Source organism: Brachyistius frenatus, unplaced genomic scaffold (genome assembly GCF_029030835.1).
Source record: "Brachyistius frenatus isolate BFR_SWC_R1_liver_20210118 unplaced genomic scaffold, ASM2903083v1 Contig_45, whole genome shotgun sequence".
Taxonomy (NCBI): domain Eukaryota; kingdom Metazoa; phylum Chordata; class Actinopteri; family Embiotocidae; genus Brachyistius; species Brachyistius frenatus.
In genome coordinates, this window is record NW_027210644.1 from 2346103 (window position 1) to 2366233 (window position 20131).

Sequence of the window (20131 nt, forward strand, 5' to 3'; positions counted from 1 at the left end):
GTGGGTTGCACACTAACCGGAAGGTTGGTGGTTCAATCCCAGCTCCTCATGTCCACATGCCTAAGTGTCCTTGAGCAAGACACTGAAGCCTAAATTGCTCCCGATCTGTGTGTTGTAAGTCGCTTTGGATAAAAGCGTCAGCTAACTGTAATGTAACTGTATAGTGTAACTCCACAATAGGCCACCAGAGGGACTTACAAAAGTACAATAGGTTTCCTGAGAAGCTTGCAAATGCAGCGGCCCAATCCAATTAAAATCTAAAAAAACATTTACAGGTAGCCTCTGATTATTAGTAAATTAACCTGAAATGCAAGATAAAGTAAAAGGAGAAATGAGACCGATGGGTAGAAAGAGAACATTATCAAAATTTCTGTTTCGAAAAATCCTATTTGCACCTGAAAGCAGCATGACGTACCAGATCAGAAAGGCGATGAGAGGACGTGCGCATGGCCATGCGTACTGAAACCCGCCCCTTTACAACAACCCCCTCAACCTACAAAATGACTACCGTTGTGGCTCCTCCGCCAGTGCTGTAACGTCGGATTCCGGGCTCGCTGAAGAAATACCGGAGTGGATATCACCATTTTTCGACGCTGAATGCTCGTTTTCTGCGCTGCGTGTTCTCCACCCTGTCTTCACCCATCAGTTCCTTGGTCGGGGTTCTCGGTCTGTGTCCTAAGTCGCTAGCAGGAGACGGAGCCTGAAGTGACATTTACGTTAATTCATTCAATAACAACAACAATGGCAGCACACGATTTTAATTTCTTGCTTGCGACGGATTCTTACAAGGTGAGTGGACCCGTTTGGTCTTCTTGCATGTTCCCCTTTTCCGTGCTATTTCTGTTTTAATGATAGAAATACATAAATCCAATTTATATTGGCATTCGGGCAGCTATAAATACTTGTATTTCGCGACATACCGCAGCACATCACAGACAACGTGAGTTGTGAATTAGTGGTCATTTGAATGTTGTTACGAGGTTGCAGTAGATAACCATGCGTAAAACCGAAAGTAAAACACGAGCGTGAGAATGTGATTAAACACATGACTTTTATACACTTTTTATTTCACCCGATTGTTGGTTTACAACAAGCTGACTCTGGTAAGAATTCCCAGAGTCCCAGCCCGGGACAAAATCTAAGTCTAATCCATAAAACCTTTTGTCGAAGAAAGGACATCAGTAAATGGATAATTGTCGACATTTTTACGGATGCCAGTGTAAACACCTTAGTGTTTAATTAGGACGACCTAAACCATGGCGCACGACCCGTGTTAAAACACCATTAAGCTTTTAAGATTATAATAAATTTAAAAAACAAAATACAAACGATAAGAAAGTTACACTTATAATTAAGTTATATTTGTTTAAAGAAATCATGTTTAAGAACTTTGATTAAGTTATAATTCAACATGTATTGCCAATTTTCGGTAGGACCATTCAGTTGACCTGGACTCCAGTTTAATTCAACTTCAGATCTTCTGTCTTGTTCAAGTCATAGTGTGATTTAGTGCATTAAAACGCATTTCCAGTAATTCACGCCTATTTTTGTACTTTACAGTGCATGTGTGCGTGTCGGGAAGCCAAACCCTTGAAGTTGCTGTAACTTTCAGTTTCATTTTTGTTGAAACTGTAACTTAAATCCCCCATGAGTCAGTTCACTGCTTCGAAATGCGTGGTGGTATGCAATAGCATGTTAAATGTCAGATGTCACTGTTAGATGTCATTTCAAAGGTTTGCAGTGCAGCCAAATGGGAAAGGTCTGCAGGACAACCGACCAGCCTTTTTATTGGCTCCAACGACCCCTGAAAACAAGTCCAAAGCAGCAGCACAGTCAGGAGGATTCTTTCACTGTTGTCTGATATCACAATTACATAATAGATGTAATGTACAATGTGAAGTGCTCATCTGAAAGTCCCCTGGGGTTGCCAAGTTTACAGGACAGCACCTGACAGTTTTTTTTTTTTTTTTTTTTTTTTAAAGGACTGTTTTTCACCAAAATGATTTTTTTTATTTTTTTTTATTGATGGTCACCTATTTTTCAGAGAAATGCGACACTATGAGCTATAAGACACAAAGCCCTGAGGTTACGTGCACTCAGACTGAAAAACGAAAACAGCAACTTCCATGATTAGGAAACGAAAGCCTTTCATTAACTTGTGTAGAAATCTTTTAAGTAGGGCAATCATTGCGGCCACAGAACATGTTCCTGATGCTTCTCATCACTCACAGTGTGTCCTTCTTTGTGTCAACCCAAACTTGGTAAGAACTTTTTTTTTCTTATAGACTTTTCATCTACCGCAAATCAGAACTTAAGTTTGCTACTTGCTGTTTTAACAGGTACTCTGTAACATCAACATCATTCTAAAATTCAAACATTAGTAAGAGACCGTAAACCCAGGGCTCGAGGAAATGCAGCGTAATTCATGTAGCCTTGAGCTTACATTAACCCAGGTTTAACTCTCTGTGTGTGTGTGTGTGTGTGTGTGTGTGTGTGTGTGTGTGTGTAAAATGGGGCTAAGTTGACCCCGAACTATTCTTGCAGAACTATAAGGCGCTAAGGGGCCTAATATTAATATTATGGGGCAGGTTTTTCCATTTCATTTATTTATCTTTTTAAATATCAATTTTAAGGACATTTTCTGCCTTTTATTTGACAGTGGAGATTGACAGGAAATAAGGGTGAATAGAAGAGATGAATGATATGCAGCGACTGCTCACATGGTCACAACCCGAACCAGACACTCGCTGCTCACATGTGACATCATCGCTAATGACGCCGCTATCGGGAAGCCCTGCAAATATTTATATGTTTTTCATACAAAGTGAGATGTAAGTTCAGCCCTATGTCGGAGAGCTGTGGTTGCAAAACCGGATAAGTGGACAATAGTTTCTGTCGAACAAAGAAGCAATGTGTGTCATCTGAAAGGAGAAGTTCTGCTCTTTATTTTGATAACGCGGTACGTTGGTTAGCATTTAGGACTTTATTCTAATGTGAGGCAGTAGCTTGAAAATCATGGAATAAATTGGCAAAGATATTACTCTGGAGACGTTTGCGTGATTCGCCGGGTCTTCTTGTCTACATGCCTAAGTGTCCTTGCACTGGTTTCTCCTTCAAACCAAACGACTCCCTGGGCGTCAGTTGTTCTGTCGTCGCCAGCGGCCGTGGTCCCATTTATGTATGTTGTTGAGTGCAGCAGCACGTTATCTATCTACACCCACAGGGCAAAAAGAGAAGCAAACCAGGAGCACTTGGTGACCCTCATGCACACGTCAAGCAAACCACAACGGGGACTTGAACCTGATGGGGTGGTCTCGGTTCAGTTCGTTTCAGAGGGGGTCTGAGTGCGTTTGGACTGTTAACATAATGTGCAAAAATTGCTGACTAGCTGTTTGCTGTTTGTTTTGAGGGCTTAAAGGGACCAAAGTGGTAAAACCTCCCCAAGTTTATGTCCAAAATGCAACACCGTCGACATTCCCATCAGCCTTCGGTGCAAGAGAGAAGAGGAGCAGTTCAACCTTCACCTCAGATGCTCCACCATCTCTAGCAACCTGACTTATGTTTGGTGCGTTCCTTCGACAATTTGCAGCCGCAGATTTAATTATCCACTCTTGCATAATTGGATTCTCACAGCAGTAATAACGCTGATTATGACATCTCATGCATGAATATGTGCTTTTTCATTTGAGCACTAGCCAACGGTCAGCATGTGACTTGGGTGTTTTTGTTTTCAACTGAACTTTTCGGTTGCGTAACTTGTGTAATAATTAACCACTATATCCTGTATGAACCTACAGCACTGCACTCCGAAACACTGCGAGCTTTAGCTTATACTGCCAAAGTGTTTGAGCAATCAACAGAGGTTTGATATTTCCTCGTGCCTTGCTGTGCGCAGCTCTTAATACTTCACTACACCCTGGATTTGGCTAACAGCGAGCTAATACCCTAATCATGCTGGCGTATGCACATGTCTGCTACTTACTAGTACTACTCTTTTTATTCTTTAGCACTGTTATGTGTCTGTGGTGTGTTCGTGGTCCAGTCCCCATTGCCCCATCCCAACCTCTCTGTAAAATTTCCCCTCGGGGATTAATAAAGTAACTACATAACATAACTTAGGTGCTCCAAAAACACTTTCTGAGGATGATCGAAAGTAATAACACACTCATTGCCAGCTTGCATGCTTTGACATCAGGACAGTTGTGCCGCAGTGTATCTTAAGACCTTATAATCGGTGAAAGGCTGTTCGCTGAGACGCGCAAGGTCCCCGGGCGACTTGAAGCAGGGGGACAAGCAAGAGGCAGAGCGAACACACTGTTATTTAAAAATTGCGTGTCAAAAAAGAAGAGAGGCGAGCAGTAGAATACAAAAATGGGAACATTTATTATGCAAAATATATGGACAAATGTTAGTAGGCTTGAATAAACATCTGCTATGGACTGCAAGGTGTTTCAAGCTCGGCGCTCTTCTTCGAGCATTATTGCTGCATTTTCTCACTTTTTTTTAATTCTAAGGCAGCTCCGTTTACTTGTTTGGAGTATTATCGATGACCTTCTTGGGAAACGCATAACGCATAAAAGAGCAAATGTAACAAAACAACAGTAACAGATCCGATGTCCAGACCTTTCCACGAGAACATGAACACACCGTACGTGGCCACAAGAGCACAATGTGTGGTCCATATTTCCTTCATTTAACTCTGCAACTCAGAGCACAGTCATGAGTACTGGGGGAGTCCAGATCTGATAGGGACGATTCAGTCCTCGTATTTCCATTCTTTAAAAGCTTTCATGGTGGTGTTGCAATTGCCTACAGAAGAAACGCTGTGCTGAACGAAGTGGACGCAGCATCCAAATTCCAATCTGGGGTCCAGTGTGACGGGAGGGCGAGGCCACAAGCACACGCTATGAGGCATACTGCTTTATCTACCACCCATAAAGTGTGATAAAAAGATCCTTGAAGCAAACGATACTCAAATATTGCATGACAAAGTTACACGCAGGATAAATGTTTATATTGCTTCCTGTGACTCTACAGTTTTCCCATTGTTTGGCGACCCAGTGATTGTGAGTTTGTTCTCCTGACGTTGGAGGAGGGGGAGACCAGATGGAGTTGAAATAGCAGGAAGAAGAATGTAAAGTGAATGCCCCTTGAAGCTATTTCTTCCAGTGACTGACTGGTTGTTGCTGCCGATTATTCAATTAGGGCTGCAGGAGAATAAAGAGAGACTTGTGCTTTAAACGTCATCATTGTTACAAGTTTACTGTAAACGCAAGCATCACGTTGAGCTCTGGTTTTCTGCTTAACCCTTTCCACTCGAGTGTTCTTTTACCACGACACTGTAACTCGTACACGATGTCACCTCCCGCAGCTATTTCGAGGAGGTGGATTCGTGTGATACGTTTGTCAAAACTCTCCAAATGGCTCAAATGTAGAGAGCACTTTGTACCATGATGAAAATAGAAGTAGCATTTGTTTTGCTTAATTTCTGCAGCGTATTTGGTATACTTGTTTGTAGTGTTTAGTGTTTACTGGCTGATTGTGATAAGGATTTTATTTGGACCAACTTTAGTTGTTTAAAAAAATTCATCCTCATAATTTGTGTTAACAGGAGGAGAACCCATTTCTTCTTCTATTTGAAAGACATAGTGATGTGATATACGATCAGAAGTCTTCCCAGACTGTTTTATGTTGAAAATTGTCTGGATTCTCCGAGATCGTTTCCGTGTCTGACTCCCTGCCCGGCTGATCTGCTCCGTGCAGCTTGACACGGCTTCCATCAAAAGTAGACGAGGTGCACATTTTCAGCGGAGAGCTGCTTCCTGGATGCTTCTGTGGATTCACAAGCGTTGTGTAGAATGATTGCCACGTCGCAGCAGTTCCTGGTGGAATCCAACCTTCATCCATCGCGCCCAAGACTGTTCATTTACGCCATACGGTTGTGGAACTCTCGCAGATTAAATTTAGATGTCTTTTTCAGCAAAAAAGTCCCCGAAAATATCCACGAGCTCGAGGGGTCACCATCAATGCACATACCAGGATTTTTTTTTTTTTTTTTTGCCGTGGCATTTCACAATACAAATCTGTGTGACGTTATAATGAACATTAACACTACTGTAGGTGAATGTTAGAGTTAGTCAGCTAACTGGATGTGCTTGACTCTTGTCTTTTTCCTCTCTTTCAGATAACACACTACAAACAGTATCCTCCAAATGTCAACAAAATATACTCCTACTTTGAATGCAGGCGCAGGAAAGGCTCACAGTTCAATGAAGTGGTGTTCTTTGGTCTTCAGTATCTGTTGAAGAAGTACCTCACGGGTATGTTCTCTTTTAATCTCCAAAATTATCTGACACAAGCATGCAGCAAGAAAGGAGCGGGGATATGCATGTTTAAGAAAACATCTCCTGATATGAGGAAATGCATGTAAATGAGTATTAGTTGAAGGAGTGCCTTGCAATAAAACCAACAGCATTCTTGTCAACACACCTGATAATTGCCCAGTGTTTCACTAAAATAGACCACGGAATACATACATACAATATAATAACACATTTTGATTGTTCCATCGTTGATGGGTTCTCCGCAGGTCCGGTGGTCACTGAGGAGAAGATTCAGGAAGCCAAGCTCTTCTACCAGATGCACTTCAAACAGGATGTGTTTGATGAAGAAGGCTGGAGGAAAGTCCTAGAGGTATACCGAGAGATTTTTAACACTCCGTCTGTCTCGATAGATTCACAGAGCGAGAGGCGTTCGTCGTTCTATATTAAAACGTGTTTGCTTCCGTGTCAGAAACATGATGGTCGCCTTCCTATCCGGATTAAAGCCGTCCCCGAGGGCAGGATCATACCGAGAGGCAATGTGCTCTTCACCGTGGAAAACACAGATCCCAACTTCTACTGGCTCACCAACTACATTGAGGTAAACTCAGAAATGTGTATACATAGACTTGGATCTTTTTTTAAATGATGAAAGGGCTGCACGAGTAGATTCATCAGATTGTATACACTGATGAGCCAAAACATTCCGACCACCCGGCCGAGACCTCTGAAGGTGTCCTGTGGGATCAAGGCCGCAAGATCCTTTTTAAATCCTGCAGATTAGACTTGTTCCAACACATCCCGCAACACCCCGTCCCTCCTTGGACCACTGTCGGTAGATACTCACCACTGCGGAGAGGAGAACACCACAGTCCTCGCCGAACCGAAGATGTTTCATTGATTGGCCCACAACCCATTTGTCAACGTCTCCCAGGTCTTTTTACCTGCCCGCTTCTCCCACATCCAACACGTTCACTACGAGAATCAACTGTTGCTTCAATACATAATATATCCCAGACCTTCCTCATGCACCTCTGTTGTGGGATAATCACCGTTATCTGCTTTATCTGTGAATGGTCGGGTATTCCGTACTTGCCATTGTGCAACCTAAATGCCAGGGGAACAGTTCTGCAAAAAATGCTCGTGTTATTATTGATTTACTGCTGCGGGAACACAAACAAGAATCTGTGAGAGCTACTCGAAGGTTCTGGGAATTCTGATCCACCAGATTAGAGGAAACATGATGTTCCCTCATAGTTACTGAATTACAAGACAACGTCACAGGTAAAGAACAGTGAAGACTGAGCCCAAATTATCTGACAGTATAATAAAGTGGCTGCACTGTCGTTTACGAACTTATTTTCAAATTTGAATTGTTATTTCCTGGATTTCCTCCATTACGTCCATGTTTATATTCTCTTTTCACAGGAAATAATATTTGAGATGACAGTTGTGCACCTCACTTCTACAATTTATGGCTTTTATTTACCTATATTTCAAAATTGGACTAGAACCTTCACCGAGGCATCCGCACACACACACACACACACACACACACACACACACACACACACACACACACACACACACACACACACTCTCACACACTCACTCATACACACACTTTCTCTTTAACAACTGGCACTTTTCTCTGGGTATTTATTTTCTGACCAACTGATTGCTTATTTCTCATTTTCCTCCTATTTTCAAACGGCCATCTTGCCGGCTGTAGACCATGCTGGTCCAGATGTGGTATCCTATCACAGTAGCCACCATATCCAGGGAGTTTAAGAAGATCCTGGCCAAACACCTGATGGCTACCTCCGGGAGTGTGGAAGGCCTGGACCTGAAACTACATGACTTTGGCTACAGAGGAGTCTCCTCACAGGAGGTCAGGAAGAATGTCTGTCCTCACACCTTGCTTCTGCTGATGTTGGACTACATGTATAGACAGTATGTCAGCACTGTAGCGTAGTTGGGTAGTCAGTTATGTTTTTTTTTTTTTTTTGTCAACTCATAGAGATTACATGGCCACACAAATAAAAACGGTTCCATGGTAATATTTATGTTTAACTTTATAAACAACGTTTTAAAGTCCCTAAAGTTTTGAAAGTATACAGGGGAAGGGGAACTTTTAAAGCCAGTCTCTCCTGTGATCTGGGTGTTCAGCTCTGCGTTCAACTACAGATGTCAAATATTTCGCCAGGGTTTATACTGAGGCTTTATATATGAAGACACAGACATGCTGATGCCTTTTTGATGCCAGTGACAGAAATTAGAGCTCATTTTTGATTTGTGTTTGAAACTTGTCTGTCATGCGGCACCTGGTTTGCGATGGGGCCAGTGTCATACAAAATGGTCTCTTTCTACATAATCGGTGTCAACCTCGGTAACGATTAGGGAATCAGAAACGAATGAAAAGAAATTGTGTTGTGGTATCTGCAAACGGCTATGTCATGCTGATGTCATCTAATTACTGCATGTTATCGTACTGGTCACATCACTGATTACACGCACAAAGGTTAGATTAAGAGGGGTGGAGTCAGAGGGGAATTGTCAGATAATATCCATAAATCTGGAGTCAGTCTCTTGTACATCCGAGCAACTCAACCTTTGTTGAGAAAATTTGTCGATACATTTTGTAAATATGGAAACGTAGAAGGGGAAGTCATTTAGCATTTGTAAAAATCATGTCAGACTCGTGTAAAGTTATAAAAACATAATTTTCGGCAATCTGGCAATGCAGGTCTTTCAGCAAAGAGAGCAGGCGGTTACTTTATATGCTTTGCACTGACTAATAGAAGTCACTCTCTTTCTGTCACCTCATAACCACCAGATATGATTTCCCTCTCCCCCCATGTTTTCATCTCACTGAGGAAATGACTCCGATCTCCTAGCTTTGTCACAGATTGGTGGTTGCTGAAATGTGTTGAATGGTTTGAAACAGCAAAGTGATGATTTCCACCTCTAATGTCCAGTCTGCAGCGTTGGGTGGAGCCGCTCACCTGGTGAATTTCTGCAGCACAGACACAGTTGCTGGGCTACTGATGGCCCAACGATATTATGGCTGTCCAATGGCGGGCTTCTCCATTCCAGCAGCCGAGCACAGGTACATTATCAAACACACACACACGGATTTTGAAATGACAGATGGTCTCTTCCATGTATTCCGTGGTAACAACATAAAGCTGCTCGTTGCTTTCTCATTTATTTTGGTGTTAGTTGTAGATTAAATAGTTAGTTTAGAACTGTGAGGAATCTGTAGCCACCACAGGTTGTATCTTCAAATATTAGAACTTTTATATATTTTATATATTGTATATATTCTACCGTAGGCATGATGAGACTGTTAACTACTCACCGTTACTTTCTCTTATCCAGTACCATCATCTCCTGGGGCAGGAGCAGGGAGAAGGAGGCGTTTGAGCGAGTCCTAGACCAATTCTCCTCAGGGCCCGTGGCAGTGGTCAGTGACAGCTATAACATCTTTAACGCCTGCAAACACATCTGGGGAGACAAGCTGAAGGAGCGAGTGATGGAGCGCAGCCAGGACTCCTGTCTGGTGATTCGGCCGGACTCCGGAGACCCAGCCGAGACACTCCTGGAGGTAAATACCAGGACTGGATTACTAGTGCTGATTTCCGTCTATACCGCAACTTTTATGTTCCATTTTCAGTTTTATATTCCTACTTATTTTATTTTTTTTAAACAATGAAAGTGAGAGAAATCTTCAAACTTTTAATGTGTTCTTCTTATTGGGCGTCAGAAAAGTCCAGTTTTACTTACTTTCCGCAATGAGTCACCGCACTTTTATTTTCATCATTCATTCATTTGATATCCTTCAACTCTTTGGGTTAGTTAAAATTTTTGAAAAAACTATGACCAACAGCACAATGTAGACGGCTGGTCAGGACAAATCAAGACTTTTTTGACATTTTAGTTTGCACGCTCGGCTTTGAGAAACACAGGTCAACATTTTTTACAATTTTCAGACATTTCAAACGCCAAACAACCAATCAATCGATGGAGAAAATCAACCGATTCATCGATAATGGAAACTTTTTTATTTGCAGCCCTAATTGATACCAGCACAGTGACACGAGTTCAACTCGCGTCGGGGTTTTATCTGTGACAACTCATGTCACCCGACTCTCCTCTCGACCAGGGCCAAACACGTTTTTTTTTTTTTTTTCACATGATTGTGGTCCAGGACTCAGGTTACCATTGTAGAATCCGATTGGATGTGTTTTGATGTAAATGCTTACCTCAGACAAACTCAGCTCTCACCTTGTTGCATTCCTGTTTCATAAAATGTTTGCGCAAGGAAAATACACCCTAATGAAGTGAAACTAGTCTCGGGTAGCTCCTCGTTCATGACCATATCCACCATGTTTATCCCTCCCAAGTGCCAAAAGTGTCCACTTTTGTGACACACAGCTATGACATGCAGAAATACTTGGATTGGACCACACCTTATTAGTGTCCAACTGTCTGATGCTGTAATGCAGGTTAAAACTAGACCTGGGGCATTCCTAAACATGATTATATATGCTGAGGTTGTATCGTGCTCGGGCTGTTTCAACCAAGCTGACACCTTGTGTCTGCATCAAACTCAAATAATCTTTGAAATTCTACTTGCAGGTCATCAAGATTTTGGAGGAGTGTTTTGGCTCTTCTCTTAACTCTGTTGGATACAAGGTGCTGCCTTCTTACCTGCGAATCATCCAAGGAGATGGCATTGACCTCACCTCTGTAGACGAGGTAAGAAACAGTTTGGTTGTCGTACTGGTTCTATCGTGAGTATTGACATCTTATATTGTCTCATATTTTTTCTATTTTGTATCTCTTGTGTTGCATGTTTAGTTTTGATATGCTAGTCCTTGTGTAATTGAGGCCTTCATTCTGGCTATTCAGTCCATCCAAGACATCGCAGTAGTTAACCTAATTAAATTTGCGGGAGCTCGCCATTTTGCAAAATTTCTAAGATTTTTCTGCAAAAAAATGTCGTCATCAAAAGCTTTGCTGAATGTGTGACAGCATAAAGCAGCCTTTTCTATACGAAACTCACTTTATTAAGAAAAATAACTCGTAAACAATCAGCAAGGCTCTGCTCTTCTTCTCAAACGCAAGTGACCGGGTTTTTGGGGGAATGAGGTCGTCTTGTTAAAATGAGGAATACTGAATGTTAAATTACTTTTATACACACTTCAAGTTGTAAGACACTGCACTTTGTTTTTGTGCATACAGTAGGCCTGAATTAATAATGAATTAATATTAAATAAACAGCATCTAAAGCTCTTATTTTGACAGCAGATGTAGACATTGTATTGTATGACAGTCACAGATTGCCTGCTCTGTAAAGCTCTGTATTTTCTAAGTTCAACAGATGTTTCTTATTAAGAGAAGTGATTACATATTACTCTTTATGAGGTAGTGTGCAAAAAAGCCATCTTTTTTTTTTATCTACCTGCATTTTTTTTCTAATTCCCGCCAAAAAAAAACTCATTCTGCAAATGACATCACACAACAGCTCCACTGTTCATTTTCACCTCACCAGGAAGGTGTGAACAGGATTCGGACAGAAACTCATTAATCTTTGTGTCATTCTTATCAGTATCCTCAGTATTAACAAAATAATAATTTTGCAGCAGCAGTGCAGAGATATGTTTACCTGCTAAATGTCACGGCTTCACTCACTGCTGATTGCTTTTATATACACAGCTTTAGCAGAGCAGCACCGGTAGCTCCGATACTCTCGTCTGTGTCAGCACAGGTTGCGTTCAGATATAAAGTCTAAATACATTCACTGTATTTGCGGGCACAGAACGAAGGAAAAAAGACAGAAAGACAAGAATAGAAATGCACTCATTTCTGAGTGTATGCCATAAGTAAAACCTGAGTCTTACTCTGCCTGTGTAGACAGCTGGATAATTCAAATAAAAGCACATCTGTCACGCGACACGTGTGACAAGTGACAGAAAAGCCCTGCTGACACACTTTTTGTATACATTCAGCATTACAGCTTTTTGGATGCATTTTTGTGGCGCCTTCAGTGTTTTAATAACGCGCCGGTGGGGATTTTGACAGCGATATTTCCAGAAGCAAAGATTTTTATTTTTAGCTGATCGGTAACTTTATGAAAATGGCTGCCTCCTGTCACTGTTACTCTGATTTCAGGGAGTAGAACATTGTTTTATTATTGCTTTTTTTTTTTTTTTAAAGCTACTCACTCTCCGATTTAATAAGGACTACAGATTCATCCCAGTGTGGCTCACATTATGATGTTTGCAGGGAACTGAAGTGATGGTTTTACCCAGCAGTGAGAGCTGATGAACTGCATGGTTGGAAAAGAAGTCAGCCTGTCTGTCGCCTCCTCTCAGTATTATCTGTTGCGTGAGCAATGTGAAGGGGCACACTCGATATCAATGACTGACTTCCAAACTTAATATTTCCTCCTCCTCTATGGCCCCCCCTCCAGCTCGTGGTACCCTTGGCGACAACCTGCATTAATGAAAAAATAAGTAGATCCCATGGAAAATATTATTGGCCTTTTGGAGATATTTGGAACAAGCAGAAATTTTAGCCTCTGTGAAACGGTGCCGACAGATAAAGGTGGTACACTTGGAACAAAGAGAAATTAGGTTTTTGAATCATTTATTTAACAAAAATATGAATAGGTATAGTAATTTTCTGTTGAAAAACTAAGTACACTCTTGGCATCAGAAGCGAGCCTTTCCCACTTTGGCATAATTAACTTCTTCTAATGTTCATTTTATGTTATTTGTTTGAGTTTGAATTTGTTTTATCTGTAGATTCTGTTTTTAAAAAAAGAATCAAGTGTTTGCTTGTTCAAATATGTTAAAAAGTTAACACTCTCCATTGGACCTGATTTCAACTATGGACTTGTTCAAACCTGTCTGGTCATTTATTCTGTGACTCACAAGAGTCACTGTATCCTCCGACGTCCGCACAGTAGTGAACAAGTGAAATGTAACTCACAAAGATGCATGGAACAGTTTGTTATGCTGTTTGCTCTCAAGGCCACTATGTTAATGTGTTTTGTCATGATTAAAGCAATTAGTAATATCGGTGTTTGCTTCCACGGCCAGCCTCATAATGCAGAGGTTCGCGGATGTCTCGACAACAGTAAACTTCCACTGTCTTGTCTCGGAGTATTTATCACTCTAAGTTTAGCTTCTCTAAAAGATGCACTGACTGTCTGCTGCCGTCTTTTTATTCCATCTCTCAAACTACCACCACTCTGGCTTCTGCACTCATCTCTTAACCTCAGGCTGGCAAGGAAACAAAGCATATTCCTCTGCTTCAAAATAAAATCTAAATCATAATGGGGTCTGATTTACTGTGTTTGAGTCCTTCGTTTCTCTGTCGTCGTAGATTCTCAAGAAGCTGAGTGAAGAAGGCTGGAGTGCCGAGAACGTCTTCTTTGGCTGCGGCAGCGCTTTGCTTCAGAAACTCAACAGAGATACACTCAGCTGTGCCTTCAAGTGCAGCTATGTGGAGAGCAACGGAAAGGGGGTAGGTCAAAGGATTATGGATTGATGTGGATGCTGTCACTGCCTACGGCCGGGCTGCGCTCATTATCGTCATCACCGCTTTTCATTTTTTGCTCGTAAAATTTACACGAGCGCAAGAGGATTTTTGATGGGAAATTTAACCAGAATCATCAGTGTTGAGTTCCCGTCGTTGGCTGTTAGATTTTGGGTAGCCTGTGATTGTGTCAGACAACGTCGCAATAATGATCTGCGAGAAAAACTATTTTAATTCAGGTTATTAATAAATGTCTCTGCTTGTGTAGAAAAGCGCTACAATTCTCTTCCAGAGCCAGTACCTGATTGTCATTTTGCATAATTACGACCCTGCTTCACAGAGACCGACTTTCCATTTGCTCCTGGAGCATGTGAGCCACATTTCAGTTTCCTTTACACTAGTTTTGTCTTCTTCCAGATGGACGTGTACAAGCAGCCGGTGGGCGACCCGTCCAAAGAGTCAAAGAGGGGCCGATTATCACTCAGGAGAAACTCCGATGGATTCTTGGAGACAATAGAGAAAGGAGCTGGCAAGCCTGAGGAGGTCAGTCATGGCATTTCATTTTAACCCTCACTGGCAGTATGTTGTTTGTCTAAAGTACAGAGCAGTTTTGTCTGTACCGGTCCAACTGTTTAACACTAAGTGAGCAGATTATTGAAATTAGAAACGCGCTTAGTAGATTACACGTTACAAACACACAATTCCACTTCCAAGGTTTTTCTTTTCAATAGGTAGTATTTTATTTCTGTCGTTTTTCTTCGGCACACTGGTATAATAGAGTTCATTGCACATGCAGAGCAATTGCCTGCACTCACCTCCCTGTAACAGCTACCAGAACTCATGTTTTACATGGAAGACTTACATTGTAAAAAAAAAAAAAAAAACACCTTTCAGATTTGGTGACCCCAGTAATTTAATATGTAGATATTGAAGAAGAAACCACAGTACGTCAATAACATTTAGGGCCTGATTTACTAAGATCTCAAACAAAGCGATAAAACGGGAGGGACGGTGGATGAGATCCTCTACCAAACACAGATCGGCAGGTGCAGCTCTTTCTGCGATGAGCGGGCGACTTTGCGAGCGCTCGGGAACATTATGTGCCTGTGAATTCTGCGGGACACGTTCGGCACCTGTGACGGCACACCTGAATAACGGGACCGGGTGGGATATCGAGCAGCGGATACGCTGGCATGACTCGGAGGCAGGAAAATGCTGAGTCGTAAAAAGTTTTTTTTGTTGTTTTGTTTTTTTAATTGCTGGTATTCATCGCTGGACAAACGATATGTCTACGTATTTATTTATTTTTTGCCTCTCGACATCTCAAACGTTTCCACGGGTGTAAAACCACGTTCTCTACATATTATTTGCTTTCCCCGCGTCTCCTTCTCGCCACAATAAGAGCGGCCGGCTCTCCAGATTCGCGCACCTGATTGATACGTCGCTTTCTTTCGTACTAAAATAAACACGCGATCACTTCTCCCGTTTCTACTTTCAGGTTTAGTAAATATCGTTGCGGTGCTAAATTGTTCCACTTGCATGTTCCCGCCCGGTGTTTTGCACGTTCGAGTAGAAACGGCCAATATTACATAATGCTCAAAAAACACAACTTGGTCGTGATGTCAGAAAGAGGAGAGCAGCCAAGTCGAACAATAAGACATATCGATCCTGACATTGAATTTGGCATCGAAGAGGTCGTTTAGCTTTCTCCTCCTGTACTTGCTGATTTCTCTGTGTGCTCCGCCTTCTTCAGGATCTGCTGGTGACTGTTTTTGAGAACGGCAGCCTGGTGCAGGACTACTCACTGGAGGAAATCAGGAAGCACGCTCGGCTGCGGGATGAGGAGCTGGACCCCAGCCTGCACAACCAAGAGCAGGAGCTGCTGCACAATCACATCATCAACGGAAATCATTAGAACCGCAAAGCCCGCTCACGTGCGCAGGCCACTGTGTTTTAGTGGGTGTGCTGGAACGAGGTCTGCAGGTTTTTTTTGTTTTGTTTTGTTTTTGTTTTGTTTTAGAAAGGCACCCATCACAGTGTGAACTGAACATTTTAGAAGGGGAGTAAAAAGCTGTTCCTCCTAACGGTCACCACCGAAACACCAACGCCCCGCCACCACCACCACCTTCATCCCAGGAGCCAAGTGATTATAGTGTTTTCGGGTAGATCAGCTCGTCCCACTTCCTCCTCTCTCAGCCAGCACACTGATGCTGCAGGACTGTGCGCGCACAGTTTAAACTGTCCCGTCAAAACCATGACCAGAACTGAATCTCAGGGCCGCATCCGACAAGCCAAGTTTGCTTGTACTGCTTTCATTTCTGAATTTGAAGCTATACTTCCTCAGTTTGAAATAGCGACTCACCAGTGAAAGAAAAATCTTGAAAGTATGCCCGTGAAGATATTTTATAGTGAGCGTTTTCTGGCCAGAAATCACCTAAACTTCCAAATGTTCCGAGCTTCCGTTAGATTTCTTTCTCTTAAAGTCTTTACACACCGGAGGCAAAACTCTTTATATCAGCACTTATGTGACTTTGTGATGATTTAAAAAAAAAAAAAAGTTGAAGTACATTTGCACAGCTCATTTTTCAGAAACACTAATGGATTTAAAATGACAAAAATATATTTTTTTAAATCTGCATGTCTGGTATTGGGGTATGAAGATATTCCACAGTAGGAGGTAAACCTAATGATACATGTGGGCTTACTGACACGGACCAAGCTGTTAGCTCTTGTCTGCAAATCGCTCTGCATGTGAGCTTCAAGTACAGCATCAGAATGAGTATTCTCCACAGCGGAACATTTGGATAAAATTCCCCCAATGTGATTGGTTGATGGTTTTGGTTTAAAAATCCACTTATTTCCTAGAAAAATAAAACGTTGCTTTTTCAACACGTAGTATCCATCCTCTGTTTGAAAGTACTCTTGACCAAAACAGAAGTTTTAAAATATATATTGACTTAGGAAAGAAAACGCCCCTTGTGTGTAAAAACATTTAGTGTTCGTATTAAAAAAAAATCGTATTAAGAAAATCCTTTTAAAGCAGTATTTTAAACCACGGGACACAAAAAAAATGGAAAAAAAAAATTACAAACAATAACCGTTATGGGATACAGTAATAGGGCTTCACCACCAGGCAGGTTACACTAAGTGCTGATTAGAAAAATATTTGATGTAAAGTAAGCGGCTGCCTACCGTCTGCCATTTTGTTTTGTTTAACAGGTTGCGAGCCGCACTAAGTTGCTGCTAACAGCAGTTCACGGTGGCCAGCTTTATAGACAGTGATTGTTTCAAAGGTGATACGGGGGTGACCACAGCTCTGTCATGAAAACAGACGATAAAATATTGAAGAAAGAATTTATATAATAAGAAGTCTAGTTTTAAATTCTTAACTTTAGAGATGATTTGAGCATTTATATATTTTACACAACCAAATCTTATGAGTATTCCTTTTATACCTGCTTATTGTTTCCTTTGATATTAAAAACCTTATCACTCTTTTTCATCATCCAGTCTTCTGATAAATTCTGCTGATGTCTAAATTGTGAATTGTATTAGCTGGTTTCTGACCTTTGTGGCACTTCGGTGACTTTATGGTGTTTTTCTAACGGAAATAAATGCAGGTGTTAACGTTAACTATTCCCATTCAAACATTAAAGCCACCAGTACTTGTATTTTGTTCAAATACAACAGGTTGCAAGTAGTCGGTTGTCCTGGAGAATTGCAGACATTCAGCTTACCATATTGGTCAAGTTAGTCTTTCAGTGTCCCACTCATCACCCGCAGAGACACACGGGTGTCTGTAGGCAGTTAGTGACAGCAGGAAGACCACCGTGTGTGCTTTAGGTGCTGGCTTGCTTTTAATGACCTTTTGACCTTTGAGTTGTTTTCCATTGAATTAGTGGTGCTGCTATAATGAGGTACAGCGAAGGCACATTGAACCACTTTCTTATCTTCCATGCAGGGTGTATGCATCCTCCGTCATTTGTAATTCCAGTAGGCGTTCAAAGGTCCCGTAGTATAACTCTATATCGTCTTTGACATGATTGTGAAAAACACGTGATGTGGAGATGTGATGACTTTGAGTTGTCACATCTACATAGATGAAGACAAATTGAACCACAATCAGTCATGGATTGCAATGAAGTTTGGATTTTATTCAATTTAGGATTTTCATCTAAAATACACTGTATGCATTTTAATGAATTTGATGAAAAGCAGTTTGATTATGTGCTTTGTAATATTTCAGTCGTTGTCATGATGCACAGGCATTTTGTCTTTAATGTTCCTAAAAACCTAAAGAATAGCACTAAACCCAAACTCTGTTTTAGTTCACCACTGTGCAGGGATTCTCTTTTGATCTCCTGCTGTTTGATGCTGTATTGATTTTTGACCAATGAATCATTTGTTTGTGCAGACAAACCTTGGGAAATGGACTGGACATTAAACTGCCATTATTAAATGTACCGCAGTAGGAGGCCTACTGTGTACTGCTGAAATGACAGCAGTACGTGGTAAAGTATAATCTCATGTGTTAGAAGCAATTATTCACAAACAGAATCTATTTGAGTAGAAGATTACAGACATTGGCCAAGAGAAAATCCTCTGGATACTAAAAGTAAATCATCCTCTGATGTCCCCGTCCTGCTGCCAGGTATTTGATTAAATCCATAATTTCATAACACCATAATTCTATATGTACCATTGCTCCCTTTTATTTGCTTAGAATGATTGATTTGATTTCCCAGAATGCCTTTCAAAAACCTCCTAAAAAAATGTCATTTATTACTTACAGGTAGTCCCTCAGACCCTTATAATCTCTGTATCGACTGTGCTTCAGAGGATTCAGACTGCTGTGGAGCCTTTAAATCTCATCATCTAATTTCCTGCCTTAACATAATATCAGGTGGTTCCTTTCTTCTGTTTTGAGCAGATAGCGGTGTAGAAAATAGGAACTCCTTTTACACCAACCGGCCTGTTGATTTGTATGTCATCTGAGCAGATCAGACAAAATGTGAGCTGCTTGGCTGGTTGACACACAGTGGTGTGAGCTACACAAGTGCTGACAAAGGAAAATATTTGAAGTGTACTTTCTCTTCTTGCCCTTTGGTTTGTTCACCTCAGTTTCAGACTGCAGACCTGTTTGATGGCTGCTCTAAACACATTAGTGATAAAGAAGTAAGGCGTTTTGCCACCAACACAAGACAATTCATGGTTTTCCTCTTCTGTGCCAACATTAATCATGTATGTAATTCTGTTGTAAATATGCCGAAGGAAAGGATTTGCTTTGAACTGGTCTGTATCTTTTTAGTCCTCTGTGTCTTTGATTTTATTTGCATTTTAAAAACTGACCTTTTGTAAGATTAAAAACAAAACAAAAATTGTAAACTCATACGTGGGTTTAGTCTTTTATTGCTCGAGCTGAAAACAAAGCTTTAAACGGCACCAGAGAGGTGGAGGGTGTTCTCTCTGTTACTGAGACCAAGCATTCATTATTTAAAGAGTCTCTTGTCAGCAGGGTTTCACTGGTTCAAAGTTTAACCTCTGATGACTCTCTGGTAGGTAGGTGCGCTTGGAGGTGTGCCCTGTTGCTGTTGATCCTGGAGTACATCTGTACATATCTGTGTCAAAGGTGAAAAGTTAAACCACATCAGGACCTGATGGTCTGAGCACACAGTCTACAGCACGTGGTCCGAATCTGCTTCTAGTTTAACAGCCGATAATCTGAGCACAAACAGGTGCATGGTTTATAGACGATACTCCGTCTCTCAATTAATCACAGTTGTGTTTTAAATTATACCAGTCACAGTGTCATCCTCATGTCCTGTAAAAGCCAGGTGCGCCTGCACTTTGAAGGGTTACTATTATAGGGTTTACAAAGTCGTAGAAAGAACTCCTCTCTGCCGAGGAAACGGATCTGCTCGTGTGCAGACTGATGTTCACAATAATAATCTTTCACATTGTAATCGTTATATTTCATTTCCCTTGTGTGGGACAAGCAGAGTGTAAACGCGGTGTGTGCCTGCCTATGGAGCTGCATATTACTCTCCCAAAGGGCCAGTCACCCTCCTCTTCCAAGCATGTAGGAAAATCTACTGCAGCAATAAAAATGTGAAAGGCCCTCTGGAGAGAAAGTGTTTTGTTAACACGGATGAGAACATCATTATGAATTATATTCCATTTTCTGCCCATGAATCCTACACACTGAACCTTTAAAACCATGATCCACAAATAACAGTAGAATACTGCGGCACTGACTATCAGAG

General features: G+C 41.4%; 1 protein-coding gene across 1 annotated transcript; it reads left to right on the forward strand.

Moving 5' to 3' along the window:
• The first annotated feature begins 497 nt into the window (after positions 1-497).
• On the forward strand, positions 498-19257 carry nampt2 (nicotinamide phosphoribosyltransferase 2). Its single transcript, XM_069703257.1, has 11 exons — positions 498-789; positions 6185-6320; positions 6590-6693; positions 6793-6921; positions 8053-8211; positions 9299-9429; positions 9702-9927; positions 10962-11081; positions 13716-13856; positions 14286-14411; positions 15622-19257. The coding sequence occupies exons 1-11, from the start codon at positions 742-744 to the stop codon at positions 15781-15783; spliced, it is 1482 nt and encodes a 493-aa protein (XP_069559358.1). The 5' UTR covers positions 498-741; the 3' UTR covers positions 15784-19257.
• Positions 19258-20131: the final 874 nt, after the last annotated feature.